The 23,227-nt window shown below is 47.9% G+C and overlaps 3 protein-coding genes and 1 pseudogene across 3 annotated transcripts; 2 read left to right on the forward strand and 2 right to left on the reverse strand.

Annotated features, from left to right (window-relative positions):
• The first annotated feature begins 1,777 nt into the window (after positions 1–1,777).
• On the forward strand, positions 1,778–6,350 carry LOC127756501 (phytochrome-associated serine/threonine-protein phosphatase). Its single transcript, XM_052281847.1, has 10 exons — positions 1,778–2,104; positions 2,342–2,488; positions 2,601–2,668; positions 3,347–3,404; positions 4,050–4,160; positions 4,244–4,294; positions 4,882–5,025; positions 5,144–5,239; positions 5,355–5,426; positions 5,967–6,350. The coding sequence occupies exons 1-10, from the start codon at positions 2,024–2,026 to the stop codon at positions 6,048–6,050; spliced, it is 912 nt and encodes a 303-aa protein (XP_052137807.1). The 5' UTR covers positions 1,778–2,023; the 3' UTR covers positions 6,051–6,350.
• A 3,035-nt stretch (positions 6,351–9,385) lies between these two features.
• Positions 9,386–10,305, reverse strand: LOC127757617 (uncharacterized). The gene has a single exon (XM_052283170.1). The coding sequence runs from the start codon at positions 10,132–10,134 to the stop codon at positions 9,631–9,633; it is 504 nt and encodes a 167-aa protein (XP_052139130.1). The 5' UTR covers positions 10,135–10,305; the 3' UTR covers positions 9,386–9,630.
• A 2,607-nt stretch (positions 10,306–12,912) lies between these two features.
• LOC127784952 (uncharacterized) lies at positions 12,913–16,416 on the reverse strand (annotated as a pseudogene).
• Positions 16,417–19,627: 3,211 nt separating this feature from the next.
• On the forward strand, positions 19,628–22,064 carry LOC127764335 (protein PLASTID MOVEMENT IMPAIRED 2-like). The gene is made up of 2 exons (XM_052289206.1): positions 19,628–19,929; positions 20,076–22,064. The coding sequence occupies exons 1-2, from the start codon at positions 19,798–19,800 to the stop codon at positions 21,840–21,842; spliced, it is 1,899 nt and encodes a 632-aa protein (XP_052145166.1). The 5' UTR covers positions 19,628–19,797; the 3' UTR covers positions 21,843–22,064.
• Positions 22,065–23,227: the final 1,163 nt, after the last annotated feature.

Below are 23,227 nucleotides of genomic sequence, written 5' to 3' on the forward strand. Positions count from 1 at the left end.
TATTTCTTTTCTTAGGACAAAGATGTTATGAATGGACCGGTTTAAAACAGACTATTGACAAGATTATTTTATCTTACATGGTTATAGATATAAATTAAATATTTTAATAAATAAACTTCACAGATAGCTCATAACAAGGGATTGGAAGAAAGTTCAGACTTTAAAGCAAAGTGAGTTTAGATCAACTGACTAGGTTGCTTGTGGTAGAACCAGATCACCCCGTTCAAGTTATAAAGTTGACACATGTGTTTGTATTTACAGCTAATTATTATTTCAGTGATAGACGGCGTACCTGTTGATAGTGAGGCGTCCGTAGTGACTTTCGGCAGTGAGGCGTCGTTGTATTGTGTTTCTGAAAAAAATTATTTCTTTAAAAAGACGTCGAGCAAATAATTTACGATAATAATCTACTGGAGTAGTTAAAAATAATACGAGGGCCAGTTACCCCTTTGAACGCTAAATTTTTATGTTCCATGTGAATAAAGCCACTACTCGGACGCCAAAGGGCCTGTAGCCTAGTGGTTATAAAAGCCTCAGAAAGATGTCGAGCAACTAATTTACGATAATAATCTACTGGAGTAGTTAAAAATAACATGGGGCCCAGTTACCGCTTTGAACGCTAGATTTTTTTTCCATGTGAATAAAGGCATTACTAAGATGCGAAAAAGCATGTAGCCTAGTGGTTATAAGAGTCTCAGTAGCCCCTGTTTCCATTTGAGGTTTCATAACGAGCCTGAAAGGACGTAAATACGGTTGTGTTTAGATTTAGGGGTGTAAAGTTTTGGTATGTCACATCGGATATGCCGGCACACATTTGAAGTATTAAACATAGACTAATAAAAGAACTAATTACATAATCCGTTAGTAAACCACGAGATGAATTTATTAAGCCTAATTAATCCGTCATTAGCAAATATTTACTGTAGCACCACATTGTCAAATCATGGACTAATTAGGCTTAAAAGATTCGTCTCGCAAATTAGTCGCAATCTGTGCACTTAATTATTTTTTAGCCTATATTTAATACTTTATACTCCCTCCGTCCCATAATATAAGGGATTTTGAGTTTTTGTTTGTACTGTTTGACTGCTAGTCATATTCAAAAAATTTTGAAATTATTATTTATATTTTTTTGACTTGCTTTATTATCCAGAGTATTTTAAGCACAACTTTTCGGGTTTTATATTTGCACAAATTTTTTGAATAAGACGAGTGGTCAAACAGTGCAAGTAAAAACTCAAAATCCCTTATATTATGGGACGGAGGGAGTACATGTGTACAAACATTAGACATGACTGCGTGCTGCTCTTGAAGCGAGAGCGGGTCTGCGTGCTGCTCCTGAAGCTCGCACGGCTCTGATTCGCAGGGGTGTTAATAAGGTGGCTCATGAGCTTGCTCAGCTAGCCATTCGGAATAGGGAGGCAGTGGTTTTGCGCCTGCAGGCGCCGGTGTGTTGCTAAGCAACTTGCTAAGAATTGTAATCCTTATTCTGAAGTTTAATAAAACCCCTATCTTAAAAAAAATATTAGACGTGACAGAGTGTAAAGTTTTACTGGGATCTAAACAGTGCCTACATCCTAATCGAATTCAAAATCTCAAAATAAAAAGACAAAAGAGTCAGGTTCTGCATCAATCAGAGCCGCACGTCCACCCTAAACGCCGTCCCGTCTCCCGTGTGGTCGCGAGGCCGTGTGTGAGGCAGCGAGCCAGCCAGCCAGCCAAGCCAAGGCACTCGAGATTTCTTCCTGCTCCAGCGCCCAAAGCCCGGCGCAAATCACAACCTTAGTATTATTTCCTCCTCTCTCTTCCCCTCCCTCCCTTCCCTCTTCGTCCCTCCTCCCCTCCCCCCCGCCGCGATCGAGACGGCGGCGAAACCAACACCGGAATCCGAGGGGGGATCCGCCGCGGCTTCGCTACCCTAGCCCCCGCCCCTTCTCGAATCCGCGCCCTAAAATCCCCTTTGCCTCCCCACCCCACCCCCGGGCGCGCCGCCATCCCCCCCCGCCCCCGCGAGCCCCTCCCGATGGATTTGGATCTGTGGATCTCTAAGGTGAAGGAGGGCCAGCACCTCGCCGAGCACGAGCTCCAGTCCCTCTGCGAATACGTGAGCTTTCCTCCCCCCGCCGTGTCCCCCGATTGGTTCGGTTATTAGGGTTTTTGCCATGCCCCGTGCTCTCGCGCGGCGGCGGCGGCGGCGGCGCGCGTGCGGTTGCTAGGGTTCGTTGGTAGGGGGTGGACGTGGGGGGAAACCGTTGCCTTTTGCTTTCCGTACTGAACTTGAGTTTTGTTATGTATATGGGGTCGCGTGTAACCGCGGCTGATTTTCCGCTGATCCTTCCAGGTGAAGGAGATCCTCATCGAGGAGTCCAACGTGCAGCCAGTGAACAGCCCGGTGACCGTGTGCGGAGACATCCATGGGCAGTTCCATGACCTGATGAAGCTCTTCGCGACTGGGGGGCATGTGCCCGAGACGAATTATATTTTCATGGTGTGGCTTCTGGAGCATTTTGTGTTTATGTGTTTCTGTGTGTGTGAGCTTGTTGGTTGAGATGGTTCTGGATGATGCTGTGTTCCTGAATTCAGCTGTGCTTCACGTGCAGGGTGATTTTGTAGACCGCGGCTTCAACAGTCTGGAGGTCTTCACCATTCTGTTGCTACTAAAAGCGAGGTATTTGTCTACCTTTTTGTTTGGGATCGTGAATGTTCTGTTTGTTTGTTCGAAAGCTTTGACCTTTCTGGCACATAGCTGCAGCTGCTTCACTGTTCCGTTTGGTATTACAGTACTTCGATGTTATATTACCTTTTTCTACAGGGACATTACATGAAAAACGATGTGAATGGTTGCAGCAGTAGTTTACCTTCCTTAGATGTGAATCATGTTGTTGTATGGTCCTGCCTGTCGTTTGATTATATGCCAAATCCTGTTGTCTTTTCATTACTGCCTTCTCCCCTTATTTTGCCTGGATAACCATGAGCAATGTATGGGGTCAATGTGTTGTTCTATACTTCTATATAATACAAATAGCTCCCAGGAGTTGAACTGAAATGCTGAATAGTTGTAGGATGAGACACACTGTGTGATCTAATTGTGGCTCGTGCAATTGAGTCTAGTTGGCTGAATTTTGAAATTGGTATTCCTGTTGTTGTTTCACAACTTGGACTGCTAATTTGAGTAGAATGGTTGCACTGTTAAGTAGTGAACAATTCCTGTAAGACTCCCTAGTCCTTGCTAGTTTCATTTGTTCTTGGTTGCATTCATTTTCTCAAGGATTCTGATTTATAGTTTGTACCCAAGTGTTACTATCTGTGGCTCATTCTTGCTATTGGGTTTCCTGATTGTGATTAGGTACCCTGCACACATAACGCTTCTGCGTGGAAATCATGAAAGCAGACAGTTGACACAGGTATTTCCTGGTGCGGACAATGTTTTCATTTATTATCCAATTTATTTCTTTTCTTGAGATTTGAGATACTTATGTTGCACTTTTAAGTGTTGTATCTCAACTGCTCTGATGATTTATATGTTGTATCTCAACTGTTGCATCCAAGAGGTCCTGTTTTAGTTGTTTGTTGGCCTGTACATGCATGTATGCTCATATCAAACATTTGTAGGTTTTGTATTAATTATCTATGAGGGTATCATGCGTTGGACATAAATATGCATAGCTCCATTACATACTGTTCTGATTCTGGAGATGTATTAACTCGTATTGCTTTTCTGCCTGAGCAATGTCAAATAATCCGGTCATTATATCTATGATTTTCCCTTGGTTTCATGTTCGTTTCAGTGTATGCACATTGGAATGAAATACACGCACGTGTTGCATACTAGTGTATCTTTAGTTCCTAATCAGCACCATATGATGAGCAACCTGTGTTGTCATCCTTAGATTTTGTTTAATGAGTTGGAATATGTTTTTTACATGGTTCCTTACGTTTCCTTTATTTGTACAGTTCATCCTCCTGACAGACTTTGTGCTCATATATCTGCACTACACATGTATTTGGTGCTTATGATGCAGTAACACATAGTATTTTTCTAACTTTAGGTGTATGGTTTCTACGATGAGTGCCAAAGGAAGTATGGGAATGCGAATGCATGGCGGTATTGCACCGATGTTTTTGACTACCTTACTCTTTCAGCAATCATTAATGGCACGGTAAGTTTGTGTGGACATTTTGTAAGTTGTTGGTTTATAATTTTTGTGCCAAATGATCATCAAACCATATGCTAAAAATCCAGGTTCTTTGTGTTCATGGTGGACTTTCTCCTGATGTGCGCACTGTTGATCAGGTTTGCTGAGCTTCTTTTCTTGAAGTTTCATAAGCATCATTAAGTCTAAGTGTTGTTTATCAAACTCTAATTAATTGTAATACTAACATTATTATTTTGAGTTACTGTACTACACCTTGTCGATGCAACAATTAGTAGGTCTGGCACTAAGTTGAAAAGAGTTAGATAATTCTGCCTTTTAAGTATGAATATCCTCAGTTGATCAGGTGATATCCGTTGAAACTTTTGAAGGGGTAAACAACTGGGTGTTGCCATTTTAGATAATTTGTTGAAATAGTGTATGCTATTTTCAGTGACATATATCTCTGACCCATCCTTTAAAGAAAAAATAAATGGTTGTTCGCTAACTTAGTTGTGGTATACTTTTCTTTGTCGTTAAAATATATACTTTATATCTGACTGTGTACTATTAGAAATTAGTTGGTTCATAGCTTTGCATGTTCACAATTTTTTAGTAAGACATGATTCTGTGATTTGTTTTATCTTAAGATATATTGTTGTCAGATAAGAATTAAAAACCGTCTCAACGCAATATTACAATGAAATTAATCATGTGATTGAATATCCTTGTTAATTCTATTGACCAGATTCGGACGATTGATCGCAATTGTGAAATTCCTCATGAAGGTCCTTTCTGTGATCTAATGTGGAGTGACCCTGAAGAAATAGAGACATGGGCTGTTAGCCCTCGTGGAGCAGGTTGGCTTTTTGGATCACGAGTGACAGCTGAGGTATGTACAGTCATTTGATGATTTCTTACTCTATTTTTCAGAGAGTGTGTACAGTCACTACATTCTGGATCATCTATTAATTGTTTCCTTGTAAATGTTTTTCATCTACCTTTTGCAGTTCAACCATATTAACAATCTCGATCTAGTTTGCCGAGCTCACCAGCTGGTTCAGGAAGGCTTAAAGTACATGTTTCAGGACAAAGGCCTTGTAACTGTAAGTTTCTGTTCACATTTCAGTCCAGATAATCATAGCATTGTACTAAGCTTGTATTTCTTTTTTCAATACTGTTATATTGATGCTCACATACCCTGCAATACCTTTTTTCCAGGTGTGGTCCGCTCCTAATTATTGCTACAGATGTGGAAATGTTGCTTCTATACTAAGCTTCAGTGAGACAATGGTATGTTGTGCACCTGTGGTGGAAGCATTATGTAATTGCATCAAACTTCATATAGGAGTACTAGGATTTGCTAGTGCACTTGTGCACACACAATACAGAGATGAAACAGCGCTAGGCACCCAGCTGCTTTTGTGTGCTCAACAATAACAAATGCCACCCCATGCTATCTATAATCTACTCAGCAATGAATTAACGATACACAGCACTTTGGTTTGACTACTGATTGGGGGAGACTTAAGTTGGACTCAAGAGCAACTAGCATATTCGTTTCTAGTTGTGTAACTGTGGCCACCTCAATAAACCATTCCTCAGTGAATAGAAGTTCCAATTGTAACTTAGCTCATCTACAAGTACTGGAAGATTTCTTGCTACTAGTGTGAAATTGTTATCTTATCTGTGGTCTGACCTTTGCATTAGTTGATCTGAATATGTTAACATGTCTTCTTTTGCAAATACTGCTGTGAAGTATCTGATTTGTTTCATGAGCTCTAAGGCTCGCAGCTGATTCTGATCTTTTATATCCTTTGTCTAAAACATCAGGAAAGAGAGGTCAAATTCTTCACAGAGACAGAGGAGAATAACCAGATGCGAGGACCGAGGACTGCTGTCCCATATTTCCTCTGACTTCATCAATTGTACAATTTTAGAAGTCATGTTTTTATCTGTAAGGGTTAAAGATGAAGCAGACCTATTTATTGTTGTAGGTCCAGGTCATAGTGCAATCTAATGCGTTTGATTTTTCTGTTCTTTTAACCACATGTACAATAGACCATTTGGAGTGTCATCACTCCTGTATTCCTTCTGTGGCGTTGTCAAGTTTTGTTTCTGATTTATTTCGGGTCGACACAGTTTGCCACACAGGAGGTTTGGGCCGTTATTGTGTTATATTTGCAGCTACAGCTTCCCACTCACGTGATCAGATAAGCCTGCCCCGTGACTTCAAAATTTGCATGCGATTTGCGCGTAGGTCGTATCATGTACTATAATATTATAAGTTATTTTGACTTTTTTAGTTTAACATTTTAAGTTTTATTAAATTTATAGATAAATTTAGTAACATTGAGAACACTAAATTAGATTCAATGAATATACATTGGTAATATGTTTGTTCTGTGTTGGAAATGCTACTTTATCTATAAACTCAATCAAACTTTAAAAAAATTTATTAGAAAAAAGTCAAAATGATTTATGAAATGAAACGGAGTACACTATCCTGTCTCGTCGATTATGTAAGATTGACCACTTACATTCGGACACGTTTATCTCATTGAACTTGTTAACGGATGATGAAATAAGTTGCATTTGTGCAAGTCACGTTGATTCTCTACATGATTTATAGTACGATAGTACATTATTTGCACGGTAAACTTGTGGCAAATCCAAATATTTTCTCAATCTCAAAATATAAAGCTCTAAACACAAATACCATAAGAGAATTATTATCATTTCTTCGCTTTGGTCACCTCAAGGCTCAAGCACCCAATGGTATTAAAAATATTAAGAGTGAAGGATTTTTTTTTAAAAAAATCACCTAATGGTATCAAAGGTACTAAAGGATTAAAAAAACAAATTTATAGTAGAGGGATGTGCTAGTTAATTATACGTATACATACCATATGTTATGAGACATTGTGAAAAGGTTATTCGTCTTATATTTTAAGATGAAGGGAGAAGAAGCGCCTCATCTTTTCGCTTACACTTATCCGTATCATCCAAAAATTGAATTTTCAACCTTAATTTTGGAGGTGATTTTAAAGTTTCTTTATCAAAGTTTATTTTCCAGCATTTGCTTTTAGATCACTAAGAACACGTATATAAAAGTTTTATTCACGTATTATTTTTCGTTTGTAAATATGTCGTTGGTCTTATTCTGTAGGCCACAAAACTTTAAAATAACCTGGTTGCTATTGCTATCACCGGTAGCAATCCACCAACGAAAGAAGGCTAAGAAATCATGGCTTTCTCGTTCCCTCGTTGTTTGCGTGTAAACTTAAATAGTTATGGAATGGAAATTTTTTAGAAGATCTATTAATATGTGATATATCACTCCACAAACATGTAAGTTAAAATTTTACTTTTACAAGTTGAAAAAAAAATAAACTACAACTAGTTAATGTATATTCACTGTAAAATTTATTTTTTTTCATTGTAATACATAAAAGTTAAATTTTACCTTGTATATTTTTGATTGATTTACCACGTATTAATCTATCCTTTTTTTTTTCATAACCATTACTTTGAGTGATATGTAGATAATGATTGATGTCTCCTGGAGAGTTCCCTTTTTCTCATTCGAGCCGAAGCCCACTTCCCATTGCCTCCCGTGGAGGAAGCGGTGGAGCCACTCAGCCATGGGATGACGGGAAGCCGCTGCCGCCGCCTCCGACGTCGCGCTCGCATTCTTCAGGTTCGGGGGCATCGCCTTCCCTACCGCTCGTGTGTCTTTCTGTTCTTGATTACACATGATATCGCTGAAGATTTTACAGTACAACCACCGTATATATAGCTCCCACGTACCATACTCTCCTGTGCTGGTTCCACTGCAATCTGGTATAGGATGGAGCCGAGCATCTGGAAGTGGCAGTCTTGGTCGCGGCGGGCGGTGGCGGCAAGCCTGATAACTATAGTGGTATACCTGGTAGTAGTAGTAGTTGCTTGTTCGCAACAAAACCAGCGCATATGCCCGGGGCGACGCGACCCTCCATTGCGCCGGTCGCGGGCTCGCGGCAACGAAAGATCCCTCACGCGCACGTGACGTGAGCCATCGCCCGTGCCCGTGCCGCTTTTCCAACGGCGCGGAGAAGGCATGCCCTTCCGCCGCCGGTCTCCCTCGTCCACCCGTAACGAACAAAAGAATCTCGCACGCAGCACGCACGCACGCACGGGCGGAGGTGCAACGAGTGCATTGTGGGGGGGTTGGCACGCGGCCGCCTCGTTGCCGCCCGCGCGCACCGTAGAGTCACCGAGCCGACAGCTACCGCGTGCGGCTGCGTGACTGCGTCCCCGCCCTGCCGTGATTCCGCAGCGTTCGCTGCTTCGCCCATCCTCTGCCTGTGCCTGGTTGGGGTGGTTTGGCCGGCGCGCCCGCGGGCAGCGGCCTCGGATCATCCTCACGTGATCTCACATCCGTGGTGCTGGTTCGCTGCTGAGCCTGATCTCACGTCGCTTACCTGTCTGTCAGGGTCGGGTCGCGCCGGCTGCCCGGTTGCTCACGACAAGTCAAACACCATGTGTTAGGCTGTGTTTAGATTCAAAATTTGGATCCAAACTTCAGTCATTTTCCATCACATCAATCTGTCATGCACACATAACTTTTCAGTCACATTATTTTCAATTTTAATCAAAATCCAAACTTTGCGCTGAAAGCCTTAGTACCGCTGTGCCAAACCATCGGTTCGGTTGCCATCATATTCCAGGTTCGAGCATTTTTTTGCAAAGGACATTCTCCTTTGCAACCGTTCAAAACTCTCAAATCATGCAAACTCGAACCGTGCCAGACATATACCTCCTGATATTGATTCCTGAAGAAGGGGGGCATCGCATCTTTCGGCACTCTGATTTTTTTCCCTCGATACTCATGATCATTCAGGTAGGGGCGGCGGTAGGAAACTATTTCACTGTTCGGCTTGTCTGCTCCCCATGATTTAATTATTCATTGGTCTTTGATTAAAAACGAATTAACAGCTCACCATGTTCGCAACTGCCCAAAGTGCACGTATGTTTGACTAGCAACGGATTACTCTGAACGGTAAGCAGTTTAACCCGCTGTTTTCCAATTTCCAGCCTGTAATCAAGAGAGAGAAAGAAAACCAGTGATCCACTGTTCTTACGGAACAGTTACATCCAGCGAAATATTGGGGATCAGTTATGATGGAAGAAGCAGCCGATAATGCAGAGCTATCGTCTCGTACGATCCGCTTGTGTGCGCGCGCGCGCGCGTGTGCAACGATCGAACAATCTGGAACCGGAGGAAAATGATGACAATCGGATGTGCATTGATCAGCAACCTGGCCTCGTTTGATTGGTGTGATACATTGGGGGTGGCCCTCTTCCTTGGCAAAAAATCATTTCTTCTTTTTTTTTTTGCTCCTAATCATGAGCTTAGGCACTAACCAAAGATCGATCCTACTTGGTGGACGCTCTGGTGTGGTTGAAGCAAAATTGGTGCGAAATGATGGAGAAAAAAAATGCTAACTAACTTGCACTATCTTCTCCGATCATGAGGGGGTGGTTGCTGCTGCTGCGGATGCGGTGTCGCCGGCGGCGGGGATTGGCGGCTGCCGCTTGGAGTTGGAGACGTCCCCCGTGGCCGGAACTCCTGGTCCGCCATTGCGCGCCTGGGCCGTCCGGGCCGGAGGTCACCGAGCTCGGCGTCGGAGAACGACGACGACCCCCCGGGCGCGAGGCGCCGCTGCGGCCTCCGCCTCCTCCACCGCCACCGCCAGCACCGCCGCGCGACGCGGACGGGCGCGCGCGCCACGCAGCAGAGCGCCGCCAGGGGCAGGCACGCGCACAGCACGCAGCACGCCGCCGCGCACTCCGCGAGCGCCGCGTCCTTCCCTCCACCGGCGCCCACGGGTGGCGCCGCCGGAGACAGGTCGCGCCCGCGCCCGCGCCCGCGCCCCCGCTCCCGCTCGTCCCCTCCCCCCCGCCGCTTCTTCGCCGCCGCCGCCTTCTTCTTCCTCCGCGGCGAGCCGGCTGCGTCCATGCCTTTGCCCTGCCCTCTCTGCCAGTCTACTACCACCTCGCGCTCCTTTCCCTCTGCCTTTGTCGTGGGGAGATTCGATTGGGTCGGGAGTTGGGACGAAGCGTGGGAGGTGGAGACGAGAGGAGGGAGTGCTTCTCGCCTCGGTTGCCAATACTCCGCGTTTGAACGAGAAACGCCTCCACGCAAGTTTTTTTTTTCTTTAAAAACTTTTTTAAACTGATCTTAACAACACTGGTCAGAGATAGAATGGGATATCGGTCTCTTTTTAATTGAGCAACCGAAAGCTCACTTAAGTGAGAATAGACCTGGATATCTTTTCTCAAAGTAGTCTCATTTTGAAGAGTCTGGTTTATTAATACGACCATGGGTATGTGTATGTCCCTTGTTTAATTAGGTTTGGCTTGTTTATGCCGAACAATTTGGAGTTTGGTATTTTTCGCGAAAAGAAAATTTTTGGGTGTCACATCGGATGTTTGACTGGATATCGGAAGGGGTTTTCGGACACGAATAAAAAAACTAATTTCATAGCTCGCTTGTAAACCGCGAGACAAATCTTTTAAAGCCGTCATTAGCACATATGGTTACTGTTAGGCTCAAAAAATTCGTCTCGCGATTTCCATGCAAACTGTGCAAGTTTTTGTTTTTATCTATATTTAATGCTCCACGCATGTGTTCAAAGATTCAATGTAACATTTTTGGGAAAAAAAAATTGGGAACAAAACCAGGCCCTAGGCCTGTTTAGATTCTAACTTTTTTCATCAAATTTCTAACTTTTTCGTCACATCGAACTTTCCTACCCACACAAACTTTCAACTTTTCCTTCACATCGTTTCAATTTCTTCAAACTATCAATTTTAGCGTAGAACTAAACACAGGCCTTGTTTGAATCCTTCGGGCTATTAAATAGCTCTCCGAAATCTTGTTATTTAAGAGTATTAAATGTAGATTACCGATAAAACCGATTCCATAACCCATAGGCTATTTTACGAGATGAATCTAACGAGGTATATTAATCCATGATTAACGGATGATCACTGTAGCATCACTGTAGCAATCCATGGATTAATATACCTCGTTAGATTCGTCTCGCAAAATAGCCCGAGGGTTATGGAATAGGTTTTATCAGTAATCTACGTTTAATACTTCTAAATAGTAAGATTTCGGAGGGATCTAAACAGGCCACAGCCTAAGATATCCGGTCAAAACGCAGTCACCTTTCAGAACGGCGCAAGTGCGGTTACTATTTGCAGGACCGCGTGACGACTGGCTCCACAGCTCCACTTGGCCGGCCCCCGGCGCTTTGCTTTAAGGCAGTGTCAGTGAATCACAGGGTTAGTTCAGGGGTCCTATCTTTTCTTTTCCAGCTGCAACAAAAGCAGGGTCGCACACTTGCACTAGCTTCAGAGAAAAGCTGATAGCGATCAGCAACTAGAACTAGCAACTTGAGCGAGGTGTTACCGTGTTAATACTTTGATAATTGATAGAGAAGCAAAATGGCTTCGGTAACGAGAAAGGATGTCCATTACGAAGATCCATGGCCTGATGGCCAACAAAATTCGATTGGCCTAGAATTAGAAACCAGAGCTACTCACATCTATTGTGCGTAATATTTGTGGGAACCATGATTTAAATCATAATAGGTGTAGTCCTACATCAAGGTGTAGTCCATAACAAATTATGTTGAGAAATGGCCACGTCTACATACGAATGGTCAATGGCCCAATTGGCCCCAATTAGTTTCTAGTTTTCTACCATGAACGTTGTATTCTAGCGTATGTTGGTTTGAGGACAAAATAGAATAGGTTAGACTCATCTTGTTTTTAAATAGGACGGTCTCATCTATTTATTTGGCATGAGAGATAATATTATCCTACTTTTTAAGGAACTACCCACATGTCTTAAAGAGAAAAAAATGGGTTGAATTGATTCATCAGTTTTTGAGGGACCAGTTCAACCCTAGGGGAATATTTTCTGTTAGGGATATCCCATCCCACATGTCCCCAGCCCAAACACTCTTAAAAAACAGGTTCAACCCAATCTAACCCCATCCCAGCCCTTGAACCAAACGCATAGTAACTAAATTGATCCACTACTTAAAAATCCTAATATGATGTGCTCATATGTGCCATCGGTTCATCTAAAATCAGCACATATAGGGTTTCTCACGTCCTTTCGATCCCTTATACGAGTCTAAAATTAAAACGTGCACCAACAACACTTATAAGTACCATTTTTTTTAAAAGAAGACATTTATAAGTGTGATATCATTGCGTTGCCTTTTTTAAAAGAAAAACCAACACCTCCGAGGGAGTTGAACCAACGAACCAAGCCTGACACTAGTTTTTATGCCTCGGAATCTCCCTCAACACCTCATTCTCTCTCGCACTTCTCTCTCGTAATGGCCGTGAGCTCAGGGGCACCCCCCTCCCTTTCCCCTAGCCTAGCAGTGCCGCACTTCCATCTCCCTGTCGAGCAATTGTGGCCTGCTTGATGTCACCACGCCTCCCTCGCTCCCTTGGCCTCCACGTCACCATGGGTTGCTGGTCGCTGTGAGTTCAGCACCAGATTTGGCCACCAGGAACTTGGGGATGGCTAGATACACGCATGAGTGGATCACTCGATGTCAGTGAGCGAGCGGGCAGACTTCACCCATAGCGAGTGGCGGCACGGGTGGGACCACGACTACGGAGGTGACCACTAGCAGAATTGGTGGCTCCATCCCCATCCCCTTGGCAAGTTGATTTTTTATGGATTCGGTAATGATTTGTTGGTTTTTCCGATCTCCCTTGTTGATGTAGTTTTTTTCCTTTGATGCTGAAATGGATAGGTAATACTTGGATAGTAGATGGATTCTGATTTGAGTAGTAATGTATTTGTACCAAAATTTGTAATTCACTTTCTATGATTTGCGATGTTGATAAATAATTTGTGATTGATGAAGAGCAATTTGCGCAAAAAAAAAAATTACTTGAAGCAATCGACTCGAGTTGATTCGTCTTTTTTTTTAAAAAAAAAAAATCGTGCACCTCATCTGTGGTGACTATGCCCCCTCATATCTACCCTTGTGATCAGACCGCTGATTAAGCAAAATTATATTTGCACACACTAAAAGTCGCCTCACTATTTTGCTCTCCTTTTATTCAAGATGTACACATTTGCATTCTGAACACCGCTCAACAGAGACTAACAAAATATTTTCACATGACACAGTACCTAACAACTTCTTCATCGCCAAAGCAGGCGAGCAAGGCAGATAGATTGCCATTAGGTAGAACCAGCTGGCGAAGCCAATTTAGCCAGAAATCCCTTGTAGTGCTCCAGGAGCTTCCCGGCGTCGGGCATCGCCTCCCGGACGGCGTCCACCGCCAAGAGCCGCTCCGCCCACGCCGCCAGGCCCGGGAACTTGGCCTCGTCGAGGAGGCTGGTGCCGGCCACCTCGTCCACCGCCTTGAACCACACCACGAAGCCGCCGACCACGACGTCGACGAGCCCGACGGCGTCGCCGCCGAAGAACGCCTTCCCCTTGGAGCACTCCACGAACGCTCGCTCCAGCACCTCCACCTGAGGTACGGCGTTCCTGAACGCCTCCGCTCTCTCCTCCGCCGTCGTCGCCCTCATCAGCGCCCTCCACGGCGGGAAGAACTTAATGCAGTATCAAAACAAAAATGTCGATCTCTCTAATATTGATTTCTCAATCACCGACATGAACTTTGCTATCTAACTAAGGTTGATTTCTTCAGGAAGATGCCATCAATTACCGTGCTGTCGAAGTAGGTCGCCCAGAAGCGAGCGGTGGCGCGGCCGTGGGGGTCGGCCGGGAGGAGCGGCGGCGCGGCCCTGGGCCAGGCCTCGTCGACGTACTCGAGAACCACGCGCGACTCGCACACCGGCCGGCCGCCATGGATGAGGACGGGGACCTTCTTGTGCACCGGGTTGCTCTTGAGCAGGAGCTCGCTCTTGCCGGAGAGGTCCTGCTCGATGTACTCGTAGCTCAGGCCCTTGAGCCCCAGCGCGATTTTCGCCCGCATAGCGTACGGGCTGTACCACGTGCCCAGCAGCTGCAGCTCGCCTCCTCCTCCTCCTCTTCCCGCCATTGCTGCCGCGAACTGTGTGAGTATGATGCTGTTGCTGTCTGGATCGGTTTTACGGTTTGTGTACAAGATGGGTATAACTGTATGTCTTTATAAGGACATGGCGAATTTGTTAAGTTCATCTATCAGGTGATTAGTGTGAGGTTTGAGTGTTTGACTGGTTTTAGTTAAGCTGTGTAAGCAAAGTTGGAATCGGCCGGCGAGTGCGCGGCGACAGGAGATTGCTCCGTGCCGTTGCTGGCTTGGAGAAGGGGCCACAGGCCACTTGATTCCGTCAGTGTTGATTGCGATGTTGTACATGCGTCGACCAAACGTGACAGCAGATGATGGAGTTGGAATGGCCTTGACTAGTGGATGAATGATTGAGCTTGACGAGGTGATTAGTTGAAGTTTATTTTTACTGTTGTAGCAGTAGTAGCTACGTACTTACTGCGTCCCATTTTAATTGTAACCATAGTTTTCGCGTTCAACTTTCACCATTCGTCTTATTTAAACTTTTTTTAAAAAATTTAAAAACATAAGTCACGAGTAAAATACTATTTATATTTTATTATCTTATAAAATTTATTTAAATAAGACGGATAATCAAAGTTAGGGCGTCCTATCTGCGGCAGCGCTGCGGCTGCAAACCTTGTGTTGTGTGGCTGCAAAAAGGGCAGCCGAGCAGGCCCTTGGACGCAGAAATTTATGGTTGCACTTAAAATAGGACGGAGGGAGTAAGATAATACAATATATATCGTGTATTGGTGTCTGTACCTACTTCTAGTCCACGATTTCAAACATGAAGAACCATTTTGTCATCCTCCAAAAATGTCTTGGGACGCTTAAAAGGAACAGGAAGTGGATTTTTATCTCTTAACAGAAGACATACGCTCGTTTTGTACGTGTCATCAAAAAAGTTTTAAAATTTTTGACATGATAGATCAATCTGTCATACCAATTCTTTTTTTAAGACTTTAGATGATTTTTTGAGTGACATGCAAAGCGAGGGGATGTACCTTAAGGATGAAATATAGTTTTCCAAAAGAACGCAACTTAATGGAACGATACGAATTTCGTGACAAGGAAGAACGATATTTGCCGTTTAAAAGTGTGCTTAGCAAATCAACTAAGTGGTTCGTCTAGAAACACTAAAGTAGTTCACTGAACAGCGTGTCAACATTTCCCTCCTTTTATGAAACAAAAAAGAAAACTGTTATTCATCACGCGTGTCAACGTACTCCTCAAAGTACAGATCCCCGAAGCAGAAAGTATTTTCTACACCTAGAAAATCCACGAAGACGAAAGCAGGCAACGCCGTTGTGTTCAGGTTCAGCTCGAACCAGCGCCTGCAGTCCATTTGGCCAGGAACCCCTTGTACTGCTTCAGAACATCGCCGGCGTCGGGCATCACCTGCCTGACAGCGTCGACGGCCAAGAACCGCTCCGCCCACGCCGCCAAGCCCGGGAACTTGGCCTCGTCGAGCAGGTTGGCGCCGGCCACCTCGTCCACCACCTTGATCCACACCAGATGGCTCCCGAGCGCCACGTCGACGAGCCCCGCGTCGTCCCCGCCGAAGAAGGCCTTCCCCTTGGAGCACTCCCCGAACGCTCGCTCCAGCGCCTCCACGCGAGGGACGACGTTCTTGAACGCCTCAGCTCTCTGCTCCGCTGCCGTCGACCTGAACAGCACTTTCCACGACGGGAAAAACTGCAGAAAAAATTGCAAAGGAAATCAACCAATCAAACAGAATTCCTATCTGCCGTTCTGATGTCCAGTCATTATACCGTGTCGTTGACGTAGTTGGTCCAGAAACGCGCGGTGGCGCGGTCGTAGGGATCGGCAGGGAGGAGCTGCGGCGTCCCGGTGGCTCCCCAGGTCTCGTCGATGTACTCCAGGACGACGAGCGACTCGCACACCGGCCGGCCGCCGTGGATGAGGACGGGGACCTTCTCGTGCACCGGGTTGGACCTGAGCAGGAGGTCACTCTTGCTGGAGAGGTCCTCCTCGGTGTACTCGTAGCTCAGCCCCTTCATCCCCAGCGCCACTCTCACCCGGATCACCCACGGGCTCGACCACGTCCCCAGTAGCCGCAGCTCTCCTCCTCCACCACGTCCTGCCATCGCGGACTCGTGAATCGTGATCTTGCACTGAAGTCTGAAGAGAACGAGTGTATATATTGGCTCAGTTGATCATCGGGTATGAGTAGCAAGTTGAGTGGCCAGTGAGTGATCCCGTCAGCCCTGCCGTGTGCCGTGGAAAGGAAGAAGACGAGATCGACGGAGTGGACCAGCTGGGCAGTGGGCATTGGGCCACTGCATCCATAGGTTGATTCAGCTTTGGTCGCGTCGGGCTAGTAGTCCAAAGGAGAAGGAAGACTAGAAACAGGTTACAGGGGATCGAGAGTTCGAGACGGAGCACGGCAGCAGGCATTGCGCAGCTGGGCCAACGGGCCTGCGTTCGGAGACAGAGGGATTGCAGGTTGAATAAGTTCACTTTGACTGCCTTGACTAACCGGGTATCTCGACCCTCCAACTATTAAAATTGGTGCAATTTGTCTTCCTCGGTGGTTTTGAAGAGCGGTTTCACTGTCGTGCGTCTACATGGTGGTGTTGACCAGTTTTCGTCCTACGTGACATTGACGTGATGCTTATGTGGCATATAAAAATTAAAAAAACATAAATGTGGGCCCACTAACATTCTCTCTCTACTACGTCATGGAGCTCGAGCTCCTCCTTCGCCGCGACCATTACTCCGCTTTCATATGCTCCTTACCCACCCCTCCTCTCCTCAGTGCACCTCCTCCGCTGCCACGGCAATTCCCCAACCCCCAACCCCTAGTGCTGGCGGCACGCCAGTTCCCTAGCCCCCTCTCCGCCTCTCCGGCACTTGCTAGTGGCTATCGTCGCCACCTGCCACCCCAGGCCCATGCCACCGCTCCCTCGTTCGCCAATCGACATTGTCGATCGGGGAGAGCAGGAGAGGGAAGGGAGATATAAGGGGTACAGTGTCAGCGAGTATGACAAATGGGTCATAGTTTTTTCTCTCTAGTCACTTACATATGGGCCCACTTCTAATTTGTGACTGGGCTGCCACATTATCGTAGGGGTTGACCAAGTCAACGAGCCACGTCAGCGAAAACCACTCGAGGAGTTAAATTACACTGGTTCCAATATAGTTTAAGGGTCAAGAATCAAGATATATGGTATTGTGGTTGAGGGGTATGAATCAGATTGGAGCAGTATTTGAGGGACTCAAAGTGAACTTATTCCATTGCAGGTTGGGGACGCCCGGAAGTTTGGAACGCAGAAGGCATATATAAATAGATGCATAACACCAAGATAGTACATGTGCAAAACGAGTACGCAATGTTGGTTGATGTCTGGCCACCGAGCCAGAAAGGAGAGCGTTGGGCTTAGCCCACCAAAGCCCACGCGATCCCTAATGTTGAGGAACGAGTCTCACGCATTCTCTCACACGTTTCTCTCTTTAACTTTATGATCGGAAGCGTCATTTTTCTCGAGAAGGAATCACCCCCGATCCCCTCAATACACTTAAAAAGGGAACCTTAACCCCGTGCACAAGCGACGACTCACGTACGCTAAGCCAATTCTCCAAACCCTCAAACTACCGATTTTAAGGCGTGTTGAAGGGGAGCGAAGGGCGAATTCCCATCGCCGTCACTGCATGGTGATCTTCATCACCGTCGCCTCACAACTAGTACACCGACGCATCTAAGGCAACCATATGGCTTCTTCATCCGGTCAGTACATCATCAAATTCCGCATAAGAGAAATTAGGTGATCGTGCATAGCCTAAGATCATGATTTTAAGATTTAACTCCAATACGCAAAAGTAGAAGAAATGTTACATGATACGACGATATTTTAACGAAGCCCCTGTGTGAATGTGCAATGAACCGATGATTCAATGGTCACTCCGAGTTCACAGTTTTGATCGATGAATCTCATGTACTGACGCACGTGATCCAATTTTTGCTCTAATCTATCTCTGCAAAAGACACATGCGTGAACTTCAAACTACAGCATCCTCATCGACGAAACGAAATACAAACCACTCGCAAGGCAGTGGCCGGAAAATATCTGAAAGATACCGTTTGTCGTACTCCTTTTCTTCTCTATTCTTCTCAGTACTTCTAAACTTGTACTCTAATAGTATTCAACAATACACGTCAAGGTTCGTTTGGTAAAACTCTAATTTCTAAAATCAGGAGTTAGATTTAAAGGAGACCGTTGATCTAGCATTATCCAACGGTTAGAAATCATCCGTACCTCATGGTACTGCACCTCCTCATTGAAGTGGTACCATTGATGGAAGGGTATTTCTGTCCTTTCTTGTTTCACGAGAGAAAAAATCGGGGAGAGCAGCGAGATTGCGGCGAGAGGCACGGCGGCTCGGTGCGACGGCAACCGGCGAGAGGCGCGACGGCGGCGGCAGCGGCGGGCTCGATGGCCGACGCCGGCAGCAGCGGCGGCGGCGGCGACGGCTGGATGCACGACGACAGCGGCTGGATGCGTGACGCGTGATGGCGACGGCAACCTTGATGGGCGACGACGGCGGAGGGTTCGATGCGTGACGGCGGCACTGGATGCGCGACGGCGGCGGCGGGCTCGATTCGCGACGGCGGAGGTCGATGCGTGGCGGCGGCGGTCAATGCGCGACGGCGGAGGTCGATGTGCGGCGGCGGAGGTCGATGCCCGACGGCGGCGGTCGATGCGCCGCGGCGGGGGTCGATGCCTGACGGTGGGCTCGATGCGCCGGCGGCGGTCGATGCCCGACGGCGGCAGCAAGCTCGATGGGCGACGATGGCGGTGGCGAGCTCGATGGGCAACGACAGCGGCGGCAACGGGCTCGATGGGTGACGACGGCGGCGGCGAGCTCGATGGGCGATGACGGCGGCGGTCGATGCCCGACGGCAAGGGCGGCGACGGGCTCGATGGGCGACGACGGCGCCGGCCTCGACGCGGGACGGCCCTCGATGGGCGACGACGACATGGAAGAATGGAAGAGAGACCTAATTTTTGTTAGCCCAATCATACCCCTGTTAAATCAACGGTTAGATTAGATTGGTACCTCATGTTATCTCGTACCTCATGGTACTTAGTTAAGGATGGGAAATATGCTCTAAACCTATTTCTATCTCTCTAGTTTATTTTGTGAGAGCGCTTTATCCAGCTCCATTCCTATTTTGGATGAGTTGAAACTATTTAGCTGACCTCCAACTCTAAGAGATGCTTTTATTTGGCGTAAATTGAGCGTTGTAAGTTATTGGCTAGTCAGTTTCAAAATAATAACAAAAAATTATTGGCTAGTGAAAACTAACAACTGCGAAGTTCAGACAAGAACAAGGTGGATAATATAACGGGATCGACATGTTGTGTACTTGTGTGGTAGTGAGCTCCTCTAGTCATGCAAGCAGGATAGACCCGCGAGCTGCGACACTTGTCCTCATTTACCAACACACAAGCTCTCCCTTGTCTTAACTGTTCTCCAAACAAATAAGTACTTCCAAGAATTTTTCGTTCGAAAGATTCAGCCTTGGTGCAATTCACCTTTTCTTTGGTGCGATAAAATGGAGGCCGCCATCACCATGGATGAGAACTTGGGACGAAGTGGGTCATTTCGAGCTGCGATGAGCATCTTTGGCGAAAGCATCAACGGGAGGAAGGCAGACAAGAACAGAGGAACTGTTCCAGCCCAAGAGGTAGTGTCTGAATTCACACGCTTTTCTGATTCTTGTGAACAAACCTCAAGTTCAACAGTTCTCAATTTCATTGTATTTTTATATGATTTCTGTAAAAACGCACTGTATCTGTATCTTTATATCCATTTCGGTATATATATGTGCAGAATCTGTCTTCTGAAATGAAGCAGCTAGCACAATCCGGTCTGGACAAGCTGAATGAACGCAAGGCGTACGTGGATAAAGAGAGAGCCGGCGCCGAGTCCGAGCTGTCGAGAGCGCGAGCCATGGCGAAGGAGCTTGAGCGCCAAATCGAGCAGACAACGGCCAAAGCCACGTCCCAGAGGTCGGAGCTCCAAGCAATGTGGGCAGCGAGGACGAGGAGGAAGGGCACCGACGCACCGGGCGCGGAGCGCGACGCGCGGTACGCGGAGGTGGTGCAGGAGCTGGACCAAGCCAAGAAGGAGCTGCTCCGGCTGCGGCTCGAGGTGCGGTCCGCGGCGGAGGCCAAGGCGAAGGCCGAGCGCGACATCGTGGCGTCGGCGTGCACGATCCAGTCCAGCCTCCGCGCCGTTGACGAGATGAAGCGGCGGGTGGACGAGGCGAACGAGGAGCACGTGCTGGTGGAGCTGGCGCGCATCGAGGCCGAGCGGGAGCGTCGCGAGATCGAGGCCCAGCGCGGCGCCGAGGCCGAGCGGTTCGCCGCGGACATCGAGGCCGCGAGGGCCAGGGTCAGGGCGCTGCAGAAGAAGGCGAGCCGCGCGAGGGAGATGGAGGCGAAGCTCGCCGTGACGAACTCCGACGTGGAGGTGCTTCAGGCCGAGATGGAGCTGGTGCGCGCCATGGAGAAGAGCCACGCCAAGAGCGACGAGGCGGCGGAGGACGCAGCGAGGAGGAAGAAGGAGGAGGCGCAGGACAAGGCGCTGCTGAAGACCGCGGAGGCCGAGCTGGACGCGGCGAAGAAGGAGCTGGAGACGATCAAGGCCGGGAGCTTCCAGTTCATGACGTCCATGGACCGCACGCGCACCGAGATCATGCGCGTCGCCGAGGAGATCAGCCTGCTCAAGGCGAAGGAAAAGAAAGCGGACGCGCAGGTGCAACAGCTGAACACCAAGCTCCTCAAGGCGAAGGCGCGGCTGGAGGCCGTCACGGCGGCCGACGAGAGGTCGAAGGCGATCGTGTCCAACTTGGCGGCGGCGATGAAGCAACTGAAAGCCGAGACGGAGGCGGCGAGGATGGAGGAGGACCTCACCAAGCTGGAGAAACGGTGCGTGATCGCGGAGGCCGAGAACATCGAGAAGGAGATCGCCACGACCGAGGGACGGATCAAGCAGTCGGTGAAGGAGCTGGATGCGGCGAAAGCGTTGGAGGCCGAGGCGATGAGGAAGCTCAGGGACACCGTGGAGAGCACGATGCAGGCCAGGGCGTCGTCGGCGGCACGGCGGCAGGGGACGATGACCATCTCCCGGTTCGAGTACGAGTACCTGACCGGGCGCGCGGCGCTGGTCCGGGTGGTGGCCGACAAGAAGGTGGCCGCGGCGCAGGCGTGGGTGCAGGCGCTGAAGGCCAGCGAGAAGGAGGCCGCGGCGCGCGCCGAGGCGGCGGAGCGGGAGGTGAGGGAGATGGAGGCCAGGGCGGCGCAGGTGGCGGCGGAGGCGGAGAAGACGGCGGCGGAGCAGAAGGAGCTGGAGCAGGAGCTGTACGACCTGAACGCGGCTGCGGAGAGGGACGGCCTGCAGTGCGCGTACCCGCGGCGGCGGTCGAGCAGGGTGTCGGCGACGTCGAGGAGGTCCAAGCCCCGGCGGTCGTCGGTGTCCGCGGGCGCATGGAACCCGCGCTCGCCGTCGTTCACCATCAAGAGGAAGAGGAAGGTGATGCCCAACCTCCTGAAGCTGATCAAGGATAAAAGAGGCGGCAAAAAGAACACCAACTGATCGAGCTGCGTAGATTGTCATGACCGCTCGCGACGCTGCGACCGTTTTTCTTGTTCTGATTTCCGGCGGCGCAGCACAAGAATGTTTTGATCATCAGTTTCGCGGGATTAATGGCACTGATACTGTATACTTGGGCTAGATGTAAGTACATATTAAGCTGGCCATCCGTTCACTACATAATGTAACCTGCACGTTCCTAAATGGATGGCTGGACGTCAACAAGTGACGAGTTTTGTGTGGTCTGTTGGATAGGATGGATGGCTTGGATCAGTTGTTGGTTATTGCCCTAGCAGAGTTAAAATTAAACTCGTGTTCATCAGCTTTAAGGGGGCTTTGTTGACCTTGTTACCCAAATCAACCATACCATATTTTGATAATCTATTCTTTTTTTTTCACATTTTGGCATTATCGAATTTTGATAGTGTTGGTTTTATTTACTTTGTTTTGATGTATTTGTTAAATTCTAGAGGGCTGCTATACAACGGAATCCCGTTTTCGAACGGGCTGCTATACATGTATCATGTCCTAAAACTTAACCGGTATCAAGTGATACATATAAAGTATCAAACGATTTCTACCACGTATCGGGTGATACTCGTGATGTATCATGTGATACCTATCAGATATCAGACGATTTCTACCACATATTGGGTGATACTCGTGAGGTATCATGTGATACCTATCAGGTATCAGACGATTTCTCCCACGTATCGAGTGATACTTGCGAGGTATCAGATGATACCTACCAGATATCAGGTAATTCCTACTAGGTATCAGGAGCTGAGCACCGAGGCGTCGTTGCCGGCAGCCCCACCCTCCACGCCCCATGTCGGAGGTTGTCGCCGGCGGCCGCGTCCTCTGTCGTCCACGCCTTATGTCAGAGGTCGTCGCCGGCAGCCGTGTCCTTCGTCATCCACGCCCCACGTCGGAGCTCGTCGCCGGTAGCCGCGTCCTTCGCTACCACGCCCCACACCAGGCTTGTTGCTGGCGGTAGCATCCTCTGCCGCCACGCGCCACGCCGGGCTCGTCGCCGGTGGCCACGTCCTCCGCTGTCCACGTGCTGCACCACGTCGGAGCTCGTCGCCGGCGGCCACACCAAAGCTCGTCACCGGAGGCTGCATCTTCCGCCGTCCATAGCCATGCGCCGGAGCTCGTTGTCGGAGGTTGCATCCTCCGCCGTCCACAGCCATGCCACGTTGGGAGCTCGTCGCCGGCGGCCACGCCGGAGCTCGTCGCTTGCGACCGTGTCTTCCGCCATCCACACCCCGTGCCGCGCCGAGCTCGTGCAGCAGTCATGCTTTGAGAGAGATGTGGTAATATGGTAGAATAGATAAGGTAGAAGAAGATAGAATCGATGGATTGGTTGGTTGCTAACTTATCCCATC

Source organism: Oryza glaberrima, chromosome 1, assembly GCF_000147395.1.
Source record: "Oryza glaberrima chromosome 1, OglaRS2, whole genome shotgun sequence".
Lineage (NCBI taxonomy): Eukaryota > Viridiplantae > Streptophyta > Magnoliopsida > Poales > Poaceae > Oryza > Oryza glaberrima.